We start from the raw sequence: 12,155 nt of genomic DNA, 5'->3' as shown, positions 1-12,155 counted from the left end.
GTTGGTCCTGGTCTTGGTGAATCGTGCGCGTGAAGTTGGGAATCGGCGAGCTGTCTCTTCTCGTGATGCACATTTGATTACGGGTAATGGCGGTGGGCTTAATGGAACTCCCTAGGCTTACTGGCCCCAAAGAGCAACGAGCATGGCATTATCCAGACGTTTGGGGAAAATCGGCCTTTGTACCGTTTCTAAACAGGTCCGTTATGGGTGGCACTTAACACCCAGTTATTCGCTCTCCGAAAACTGGTACATCCCTGGAATATATTTAATTCTAGACAAATAAGGGTAACGCTTCCGTTCAAGATGTATGAGATCTTGAAAAGAACATTGTGGAATATTTAATTTCCAATTTCACCCCCAGAAGAGTGATTTGGAAGGAAGGTTTTCTTCCGGTGTGCTCGTTGATGCTAAACATGTGAATTAATGTGACCACTCGAAAATCGGCAGTGAAAGCCTCCAAAACTGAGCTCGTGGTAAACGACCTGAAAAAGTCACGCATCAGGTCTCTGCACCTGGAGATCTCTGCTCGAGGCGTACAGCTGGGAAACATCACAATGTTTACGAAAGCTGGCTAGTTATTGAGAGCAGAGCGAACGCAAAAGTGAAAGGTGGTTCAATTAACAGTGGTTTTTGGAAAACCGAATTTGGTGATAAACTTTTAAAAACATTTTTCTAAACCAACGGTTTTGTTTAAAAGTGTACTAAAAAGTTAAAATAAAACATTTTCAGCCGTCACCAGCTGATCAGAATATTATTTTACAATTGTACCAAAAATTAAACCGTGGGGCGCGCTTTTGATATTTTATGCATAATTAGTCGATTAAGAATTTTGAGTTGGATCAAAGTTTATTTGCATGATGCAATGTATGTCAAAATTATTTTCAATCATTTTTAGTAAAAGGGAAAATTTTGATTAAATTTACCTTTGCGATGAAGTGTAGAACAATTACAAGAGTTTTGAGTATTCTTAATTCGTATTACTTGCTCTTTCTACTCGTATCCGTGTTGCACTGCTTTTTCAACGGTTTTATGTCAACGGTTACATTTAACTTCACTTGTGTTTTGTCGTGGTCAAATCTTGTAATCAAACGTTGGTCTACTTCCTGTTGTCCAATCAATTCCAAATTTTGCACACGTACTCGGATCCGGTGACAATACATGTCTGTATGAAAATTCGCATTAATCCATAAATTAATTGCCTCCTTTCAAGCAATTACAACAAAAAATGTCACGCATTTTTAATGGTAACTATTTTAGCTATTTATGCATTTTTTTAATTTTCCTATCATAATCAAGTCGACATGTGCGTTTCAATTGCTGCAAATACTTATTACTTATGTTACGTTTTCACTTTTGATAAGTAAAATTTGCTCGTCAAGATTTGCAGATCAATGGTGAACTTTATATTATAATTTCATACTAGGCTTTCTTCACGTGTTGGTGTGAAGAAGATCCACGCCGGGGAGAAGAAGCCTCGAGCCACGCGGTCTGGGACCCAGCTTGTGGTCCGGGTGGGGATAGGAAACCGTGTCTAGTTCTGCCATAGCGTGGTTAGATGGGCATTCGAGACCCGAGTGTAGATTGTGTTATGTTGTGTTCAGTTGCGGAATAAATAGTGTTGCTCCCAAGATAACGTCTGTAACTCAGTTGGACTCACTACATATGTATTTATGTCACCACAGGTGTGTATGGAATAAATTCTCTGCGTTTTCCCCATTTTTCAGGCATTTCTGGTCTTTTCCCCTTCGAATTCGTTATGGGATTGCAGAACGGGCCTTTTATACAATCCCTAGATTTCGATTTAAAGCTTTCGTGACTGCAGGGATTCATATTCTTGGTTCTTTCTGTAAAGTCACGTAGAAGGGAAATAATAAAATAAAAATAAAACAATCAAATTCTCACGACGTTTCGATTGCAACACAAGCAATCATCATCAGGTGTGAAATCCACAGCAAAAAAAAATTGAAAAAAGTGGCGTTTTTTTCTTAACGTTAGCACCACGTACAGCAACTGGCGGTTGTTCAGACGGACGAGTCCATCTATGCTCGGAACAGAGGAGGGGGAGAGAAGGAGAATGGAATGTGGTCTGAAAGTCACCGTAAGCGTGAACACAATCAATTAAGACCCGAAATGGTTTATCACATCGTTCCAATGATTGCTAAGCCAGAAACCATCTTCTCGGTTGAAATTGTCTCTGTGTTTGTATATGTGGATAGCCTCATGAACGAATCTCTCATGTTAGCCAAATGGCTTGCAGATAACCTCTGTCTTGGAGAAGTCAATGTCATGTGAGCCCACTGAATTATAACAGTGGTCTGCCACGGCTAAGGTGTTGGCCCTACCGTGTTTTAGGACTGCTTTGTGTTCACGGATGCAGTCCGAGACATGTCGTTTGGTTTCTACAATGTAACTGCTACCACAGAGGCAACTTAGTTTGTAGATGCCAGGGTACTGTATGTCTGGAATCACATCTTTTACAGACGGGACCAGATCATGGATTTTATGCACTGTGTTGAATCAGATGAACCAAGTCTTCAATGACTGCGATGGTGTCAGGTACAGGAACTTTGGTGAATAAGGAGACCACATCAAAACTATTTGATGTGGAAAACTATTTTTTTCACACTTGATGGTGTTGGCGAGTGTAAACAGGAGTCCTTGGCACCAGACTGTGTCGTATCCAGAGGACAAGCCTATGAAAGCCTACGGGGCATGTTAAGCGATGGGAAACCGGTTCCTTATCTTTTTTATATTGGCCAATTTTAATATATAAAGAACCGGTTCCTATACAAAGTCTACATGCCAATGTGAAGGGATCAGAAACTGGTTCCCATAGGAAGTCTATGGGGCAATATTAAGAGATAGGGACACACGAAATCGTGCCAGCAGCAGCTGTAATGCACGCGACTTTTACATTACGCTGGGCTGATGATTGATGATGTTGGTGATGAGTGATTACGCCAAAGGAGAAGTGCGTTGGGTAATGTGGATCTGGCACGTGGGTTCCCCCGGAGTCGGACCTCAGGATGGTTTCAGAAATGTTGCTGCTGAAGGCGGAACACAGAGAAACCGCGCTCAGGTTGCGATGGTTCCCCGCAGCTCCATTGGCTCCACTGCTCAGAGCGCCGCTCCATTTCCACTCAAAGTGTAGCCGCTCAGCGCCAATCCCAGTGTGGTGTCCATGAAATGGGCTAGGGAGGGCGAGATCTGTGTTCGTATTGTAGGGATATGACGCGACAACTGAAAGGATCCTGCCTCCCCTGCCCCTCATCACATTCACCAACATCGACTTTCCACAGTGGGGAAGTATGGTCAATCAACAGAGCACGAATCAAAACATTAGAAAAATGAAATGTATTTTATTTAACAAATTCAGATGAAAACTCCAAGAAACCAGGATAAACTCTCATTTGCAAGTGACCTGGATCACCGAAATGGCAAGAAATAACAATTAAAGTACTGAATAAATCAAATCGCAATCTGACCATAACAACTTCGTCACGAGAAATCCAAACTATATTGCACTAAAATAAATGTTGAATGAGTTAAATTTCGATTTAAAGCTTTCGTGACTGACTATATATCTACGTGACTTTACCGAAAGAACCAAGAAGTTGAATGAGTTATTTGTCGCCTCAATCGGCTCAAGTAGATTAAACATTGTAAAGCTATTGTGACTCGCATTTGATTTGTGATCTCAGTTTCCCGGCAAAATAACAGTGAGTGGCGTCTTAATGACAATAGTGAACATCACAGAGAAAGACGAACTCAGCCAACCTCCATAATATAGTTTTGTGGGGTTAGATCGCGTAAATATATAAATGTGTCGTTTAAACCCGTCACCATCCGACACAGCCAACTAGTAAGGGTTGTCACGTGAAGAGAACGTGCCAATTCGTCACTAGTACAGCACACCGGTGTGTTGAAGAGCCAAGCCACAACATTTACAATCTGAGTTTGACGTTTCGCCAGTGATTACAACTAGCTTCATTCCAGCCAACCTCCTTCTCGTCATCATCATCGTCACTGCTGCCATTATCACCATTACCCCGCACGCCCAAGGGATTCGTCTGAATGAGCGGATGCACGGGATTGGTCAGATTCGCACACGGAGACTCGATGAGTCATGTGACGTCAATAAAACAGGTCGCTACAATGATTATTAACATCACACAGCACAGGTGCACACAATGATGAGTGACGTCTTCAGCACAGGTGAAGGCGGTAATTGGTGACATCATCAGCACAGGTGAGGATTTAAACCGCCGCGCGAGAAGCGATTTGGATTCCGTGGTTTATCATCGTCTCTGTTCAATACGCTTTTACATCGCGGTAAGTGCTTGGCTTTTGGCGTCTTGAATGCGGAGGGACCTCGTAGAGTTCGACCTCCGTGGATTTTTTGCGTTGGATCGAGATGGAGGCAGCTGCTCAAGTCTGGGTCCTGATTTGTTAAGCCACTTAGTCTCGCGGCTGTCTCCTGAAAGAAATATTCATATTCTGTGTAAGGTTGTTGCTCGGAGTTGACCCGTGTAGATTGTATACGCGTGTGTAATGAGCGGTAGTGTAGCGGTTGGCGTACTGGGATCATGAATCTGGTGACCCGAGTTTGATACGCCGCCATCGCCCGCAGAGTAACCAGTCCTGGGCTGTCCTTTGGTCGACTTGGCCGCCAAATCAAGACGGTGTGGTTGTAAACTTCACTACTTGGCAAACAAAGGTGGAGGGGGTAGTGCTGGCCAACCACCTCGGGTGGTGTGCTGGCCTTGAATAGATTCTCTCCAAGTCTAAATGTGATATGCGGGTGATTTTTTTTTTTTTGTAATGAAATGTACGTTATCATTTTAAAGAATCTCGTGATGCCTTCATCTGCCGCCGCCCTGGAGGATCTGAGCGCTGTCATGGACATCTTTGTGCGCGAGTTCTGCGCCAGCTGTGAAGGAGGCGCGGGCAGCGTCTCCATGAGGAAGCACGCGCTGCAGAATCTGCTCGTGAAGCACATGCGGCCCTACCTGGCGGTGGGTTTCCTGCGCCAACACCGGGCACGCGTTTCTCGAGCAGTGTGCGTCACCGACTGCGTCTCTTCGCACAGACTCTCGGCTCGCACACTGCTAGAGCCCTACGGCCTGGAGCCCCACGGCCTCGAGCCAGCGCTCGGGTCCACGGCTCGAACGTCTGAGCGCGCGTAGCCACTGCTAGGGGTCGATTGGGCTTTTAATGGCCACCATAACAGGTTGATTGCTGCTCCTACAGCACTGAGCAGAGTTATTGGTGCATTGCCTGTAACAAACTGTTCCATGCTGTCACGACTGCAGGGCGCCTGCGACCCGGATGAAGTGCGCAAGATCATGGGGGATCTTCACGAGAACCAAGGCGCCAGCGTGGACTTCCAAGCGTTCATGGCCACGTGGACGCAGATTTTCGTGGCCGGCCATGCCCCGTTCCATGAGCGTGTGTTTCTCACCAAGGGGCCCTGTGGCGCGCCCATTGTTGCTGATACGCCAAAATAAATGCCTTTTAAAATATGAATAAAATCGCTGGCAAACTGGTTGATCCTGGTCTTGGTAAATCATGCGCGTGACGTTGGAAATCGGCGAGCTGTGGTTGTGGATGGCTCTGCTCGTGATGCAAGTTTGGTTAATGGAACGCCCTAGGTTTATTGGCCCCAAAAAGAGCAACGAGAATGGCATTATCCTCACAGATGTTTGGCGAAATCGGCCTTTGTTCTGTTTCAAGACAGGTCCGTGATGGGTGGCACTTTACACCCAGCTATTAGCGCTCTGAAAACGGGTACATCACTGGAATGTATTTTATTCTGTACAAGTAGGGGTACCACTTCCTTTTCCGTTCAAAATGTATGGGATCTTGGAAAGAAAATGGTGGAATATTAAAGTTTCCAATCTCGCGCCTGACGAGTGATTTGGAAGGAAGGTTTTCTTCCGGTTTAGCCTCAACGAGCACACATGTAATTTCTTGGAAAGTAACTGCGACGTAACCTTGTCACAGTCCTTGCATACTGAGAAAACTCGGTGTAAATTAAAGAGCTTCTTCAACCTCCGGGCTAGAGGCTAAGCTGACGATGTGCAGATAGACGCCATTGATATTTGAGGGCAATCTTACTTTAACCAAAGTTATTCACCGGTATTAGAATGTTTCCCAAAATGTTGGTGGAAACAAAGGGATTACGGGGAGTAACCGCCTTTTGTAGTTGGTGATCCAAGTTAACGTGCGATGGGAATTGATGTGAAAACGCGAGAATCGGCAGTGAAAGCCCCCAAAGCGGAGCTCGTGGTAAACAAATTGAAAATTGCACGCCTAAGGTCGCTATGCACCTGGAGATCTCTGCTCGAGGCACACAGCTGTTAAACATCACAATGTTTACGAAAGCTGGCGAGTTATTGAAAGCGGAGCGAACTCAACAGTGAAAGGTGGTTAAATAAACGGAGTGGTTTTTGGAAAACCAAATTTGGTGATAAACTCCTTAAATATTTTTTAAAACCAACGGTTTTGTTTTAAAGTGCATTAAAAAGTTTAAATAAAATAAAAAATGTGCAGCCGTCACCAACCGATCAGAATATCACTTAACATTTGTAGCAAAAAAATAAAACCGTGGGGTGCTCCTTTAATATGTTGTATGCATATTGAGTTGCTTTTGAATTTTTAAGTTTGATGAAAGTTTATTTACATGATACAATGTCAAGATTATTTTCAATCATTTTTAGTAGAAGGGAAAATGTTGATAGTGATGTAATTTAACTTTGCGTTGAAGAGTAGAACAGTTACAAGTGTTTTAAGTATCTTCATTTTGGAGCTTTCGTGACTGCAGGAATTATTCTTTGGTTCTTTCGGTTAAGTCACTGATGATTGCTTGCAACACAAGCAATCATCAGGCATAAAAGAAATAGCAACAAAAATGTTACTAGAAAACTATAGACAAACATACAAGCAGACAGACATCACAAGGACACAGAGAGAGAACACATATCGGCACAAAGAGAGAGGTCGTTTCTGTGACGGTGCCTTAAATATAGAGAGGGGGGCGGGGGCGGAGAGAGGGAGGGGGCAGAGAAAAAATTAGCATATCAATGAGTGGACGGCAACGTGATGCTGCTGCAAGTCAGATGACGACGCGGCACGGCAACGCAAGCTTGAAAATCAGGAGAAAGACACACTAAACTTAAATAACCTAGTAAAATATCGAAATATAATGTAATGCAACACAGAGAGTCGGTCAACACACAATTAACGCATAGCCCGGTTGATTACGTATTTCAAAGATTGCTAAGTTAGAATTTAAGTGTGAAAATTCCAAAGAGAGGACACAGGTAGAGAGAACAAATAGCCAGAGAGAGAGAAAAAGATAAGCTTAAAACTTCCCCGTAGAAGTGGTTCAATCTTCATTTTGGAGCTTTCGTGACTGCAGGAATTATTCTTTGGTTCTTTCGGTCACAGAAACGACCTCTCTCTTTGTGCCGATATGTGTTCTCTCTCTGTGTGTCCTTGTGATGTCTGTCTGCTTGTATGTTTGTCTATAGTTTTCTAGTTAAATTTTTGTTGCTATTTCTTTTATGCCTGATGATTGCTTGTGTTGCAATCGAAACGTCGTAATATGCTATTATTTAATTTATTATTTTATCTTTAGACGTGACTTAACCGAAAGAACCAAATAATGTTTTAAGTATAATTCTTAATTCTGTATTACTAGCTCTTTCTACTCGTATCCGTGTTGAACTGCTTTTTCAACGGTTTTATTTAACTTCACTTGTGTATGTCGTGGTCAAATCTTGTAATCAAAAGTTAGTCTACTTCCTGTTGGCCAATCAATTCCAAATTTTGCACACGTACTCAGATCCGGTGACAATGCAGGCCTGTATGAAAATCGGCATAAATTCATAAATTAATTGCCTCCTTTCAAGCAATTACATTTTTTGTATGGACGGCGTATTAATAATATATTTTTGTGTATGTTAAAAACGTCGCGGTCCCTAAACTGTGGAATCAGCTCGCACAAAAAGCAGGCGCTGCGTGTCTCAGGCGCCATTGACGTACTTATCGACCGTGAGTTAAACAAAGTTGTTAATAAAACCGTTGTTTAAAAAAAATACGTCTCTAAAGAACAGTTGACTGCAAAGTGATCCAAAGTATACCTAAACCCATATTTTTTTCTCAACTTCCGATGGCAACTTATATTCTTGGTCAGAGTATATTAGACGAAGGGAAGATAAGTACATAAATGACATGTACATGTAATTACTATATATAGACTATAACATCTATCTTTGCTTATCCGATAATATAATAAAATCGTAGTAGATTTGTTTCAAATTATTTTGAAGGTATTTGTCAAGTATTTGTAATTGTAATTATTTTAGCTATTCTTTATGCATTTTTTTCCCTATCATAATCAAGTAGACATGTGCGTTTCAATTTCTTCAAATACTTATTATTTATGTTGTTACGTTTTAACTTTTGATAAGTAAAATTTGCTCGTCAAGATTTGCAGATCAATGGTGAACTTTCTATTATAATTTCATACTAGGCTTTTTATTATTGATACGTGATATTCCATATCACGCATATTCTACATTTCCTAGAAACTTACACCTTACCTTTTTCTAGTGATATCAGATACTACTCCCTTCATATTGTGAGACTTTAGTTTACAAAGGAACGCTACAAGCAATTTCATATTATACTTTGTTCCAACTCTTCAAAACCTAAATACTTGAATTTTAGCATGGAATATTTTTGATGATTCCACATGTGCTACAACACATCAAGCATTCTCAACCAACTAAGTATCATCATGAAATTGGTAATAGCAAATAGAGATAGCCCCGTTATGTTCTTAGAAATCTTATAGTATTTGATTATGCTATTGAGTACCATTTGTTGATAACTTTCTTTAGCTATTCTTGGTCATCGATTAAGATAAGAGTTATATTAAAGGAGTGCCCCACGGTTTAATTTTTTAGTTACAAATGTCCAAAAATATTCTGATCAGCTGGTGACGGCTGAATTGTTTTTTTACTTTTAGTGCACTTTAAAATAAAACCGTTGGTTTAAAACAATTTTTTAAGGAGTTTATTTTTTAATTTGTAGTCTTTATTTTAACAAGAATTTTTTACAAGGAATATAATTTTATACTTTTTCAAAATCCTTGCAAAAAATAGCCTCAGTCTAAGACTAAGTATACTTCTTTTGGGGACCTTATCTTTTATAGTGCGATCCAGAGAGCACTGTTCTTAACTCTATACATTGCCTTGATGTTGTTTGTAATGTACTCAAACATATTTGTGTGTATAAGATATTGACACACAAATCGAGTTTATTTAATCTGATTGATGATTTCTCATTCTATCAATTTCTGCTAATGCTTCATTATTGCATGGTGTCTTTCCGGTTAGTTTTCGATTTTCCAAATCTTCAATTCGAAGTCCATCCAGCGAGCGAACACGCCTTAAGGCAACATATGCTTGACATGCTTCGAAGAGCTTTGATCCCAAGTACACGACTGCATGATCCACTGTACATCCTTTCATTTTGTGCAGTCGATGCCCATGATATAAATAGTGGCAGCATTCTTCGTTCAGCTGTACCATAGCCACGATTAGCAGGGAACTGAACTGATTTCGTCTTAATTTCGTGTGTGCCGTCCTTGCCAAAGTCTATTTCAACTATTTCATGTATTTGTCTTTCGTGCAATTGTGCACGACTAGGAGTAGGCCAAGTGATTTTTCTAATATATCCAATTGTACCATTTACAAGTCCTTTAGAGACATCAATGTTGGATCTTAACATGACTTTGGCGCCTAGAAATATCAATTCACGTGGCAAGCCTCCAGTCTTACTGATGTCCTTTAAAATGATTGTGTTCATTTCAATATTTTCAACATTTCTCATGACATCCACTAATTGATCTTGTACTGTTATTGTGTACATAGGGGTCTTAAGAGCTCTGAAGTATTGAAGCACCGCTTCATTATGAGCATTCACTTGATTATTCGTTAGATTTGCAGAGCTTTATCTATGCCAAACTCTCCAATTGGTTCTTGAAGACGTCTGCTTTCCAATACTGTGAAATGCTCAGCTCTCATTTCTCCAACTCGCAGTGCATTCAATACATTTGTAGAGACACACAGATGTCCCGTGGGTAGCACGATCTAATGGCACGTGACCGGAAGCGGTGCTCGATTGGACGAGCTGAAGGCACGTGTCCGTAAATGGGCCCGATTGGACGACCGAAAGGCACGTGACCGAAAGCGGTGCTCGATTGGGCGAGCTAGGGGCACGTGACCGAAAGTGAGCCCAATTGGACGACTCAAGGGCACGTGACCTGAAGCGGGGTCTCGATTGGACGGAAGAACACGTTGTCTTGATACAGTAAGGGGCGGGCCCACGGGATAAGGGGGAAGTTGAAGGGGGATTCTGGGTTCGTTTTGGGGATCCAGCTAGCTAGCAGACATGCACATCGTGAGCAGCCTAACCAGAGTTAACCACACTTAGTAACAGAACCCAGTATACAGTAAAGTTGTTAATAAACGAGTTGCCTCCAAGAATGGTGTGTGTGCGCCTCAGTTGCGTACACTACACATTGATGAACGTATTATCACCTTGCTGTCTCATATTTTCTTAAAGCTTGCACAGTGTGAATAATCCCCATAGATGAGTGGCTGGTTGTAGATTTTCTGGCCGATCATATATAGGAGTGACAGTTGTGTTATTCGGTTTAACTGGAGGAAGCCGCATCAAATCGACAAAGAACAGGATATTGATGCCACCGAAGAATTGATCATACTTATTCTTCAGCTGTCGAAGACACATTAATCATGCATAGCATGGGATATGAGACCATTGATATCTCATCGATCATGATGCATTCAATGTCCTTCTATTGTCGCATGGTTCTTAAGTAATGTCCGGTTAATGGTGACATGGTAGCGCTTCAACCATCTCTTTGAACAGGCAATTTCAATGTGGAATGAATAGTTGATCCACCGATAAGGTGCGCAGCAACTCCAGTTAACGCACAGACTAATACAGCTTTCTTTGCAAAGCAACGATCGATTAGATTTTTCAACACTTTCAGGAATATTTTTCCCACTCCAGCTCCTCCAGTGATGAAGACTTAAGCATTCAGAAGAGTCTTCACTCTCAGGGTCTTCATGCAATTGCTTGTTAATTATTTCTGTGACCATTCTAAACATTTTCTGTTGTCCTACATTCATTGCTCTATGTGCCGATTGGAATTGTTCTTGGTCCATTGGCACATCTGCCACCTCTTTTTCTTCATCCTCCATTTGAACAGATTGGCACACTGCACGTTGCCATCGGCCGTTTGGCTCAGCCGAATCTCGCCAGGGGTAACAGACTTGTGCATTTCCTGTGGTGCCAGGGAATATCTGCCCCACGAGTACTTACGCTGCCAGCGGCTCAAACCAATGTTTCGCCTTTTGGGGGACATCTTCAGGAAACTGGGGGTGCCCTTCTATAACAGCAGCTTCGTATATGGGGTGCCTTACCTGGCTAACAAGCGACATGACCTCGCCAACTTCGCCTGTGTCCAGGCGAAGATGGCAGTGTACAGAACGAGGAAAAATATGCTGGAAGGTGACACTGATGGCTGCTCTGTGCTTCCAGTGTTCAGGGGCCTGCTTAAGGCGCAGCTCCGGCTGGAGCACACATACTACACACATGTCGGTGATGTGCACGTCTTCTTCGAATGCTGGGAAGCTGGAAACGCCTATTGTACCAGCGTAGACGGCACCCTCATGTTCACCTTCTGAGGCACTCGCTCATCACCGTGGCGTGCGCGATGACCACCACGACCACGTGACTTTTCTTTTGTGTTTTGCGCGGTGCATTTAGCGCCACAGCACGTGGATTTATAGTGTTTATTTGTTTGCTGGTGACTGTATTTCATATCGGAATCGCCTCAAGTCTCTATGTGTCTCTTGTGTTATCTCTCTGCTTATGTGTCTGTCTATGTGTCTCCATGTCTGTGTTTTGTCTCTCAAATTTAGCAATCTTTAGAAGAACGTAATCAACCAGGTAGGGTGTTGACTGTTATGTTAGCCGACTCTCTGTGTTCTATTACATTATATTTTTAAGTTTACTGGGTTTGTTTTCTCTTTCATTTGTACCTGATGACGGTTTCT

At 42.2% G+C, this 12,155-nt stretch overlaps 1 protein-coding gene across 2 annotated transcripts; it reads left to right on the top strand.

Annotated features, from left to right (window-relative positions):
- Positions 1 to 4,256: 4,256 nt before the first annotated feature.
- Positions 4,257 to 5,545, top strand: LOC144732647 (uncharacterized). 2 transcript variants are annotated; one of them, XM_078614160.1, is made up of 3 exons: positions 4,257 to 4,332; positions 4,848 to 5,015; positions 5,313 to 5,545. In XM_078614160.1, the coding sequence occupies exons 2-3, from the start codon at positions 4,857 to 4,859 to the stop codon at positions 5,505 to 5,507; spliced, it is 354 nt and encodes a 117-aa protein (XP_078470286.1). In that variant the 5' UTR covers positions 4,257 to 4,332; positions 4,848 to 4,856; the 3' UTR covers positions 5,508 to 5,545. The 2 variants fall into 2 exon arrangements, with proteins under 2 accessions (XP_078470286.1, XP_078470287.1); XM_078614161.1 differs by lacking the exon at positions 4,257 to 4,332 and adding an exon at positions 4,482 to 4,501.
- The last annotated feature ends 6,610 nt before the right edge of the window (positions 5,546 to 12,155 follow it).

The sequence above is a fragment of the Lampetra planeri genome, chromosome 43, assembly GCF_965212315.1.
Source record: "Lampetra planeri chromosome 43, kcLamPlan1.2.h2, whole genome shotgun sequence".
Taxonomy (NCBI): Eukaryota; Metazoa; Chordata; class Hyperoartia; order Petromyzontiformes; family Petromyzontidae; genus Lampetra; species Lampetra planeri.
This window is presented reverse-complemented; position numbering and strand designations above follow the sequence as displayed.

What these genes read in the sequence shown, in the direction of transcription:
- LOC144732647 (XM_078614160.1), top strand. Translation starts at nt 4,857, where the DNA reads ATGCCTTCATCTGCCGCCGCCCTGGAGGATCTGAGCGCTGTCATGGAC. An exon ending in ACATGCGGCCCTACCTGGCG is followed by an intron (nt 5,016 to 5,312) that starts GTGGGTTTCCTG and finishes TCACGACTGCAG; the next exon opens with GGCGCCTGCGACCCGGATGA.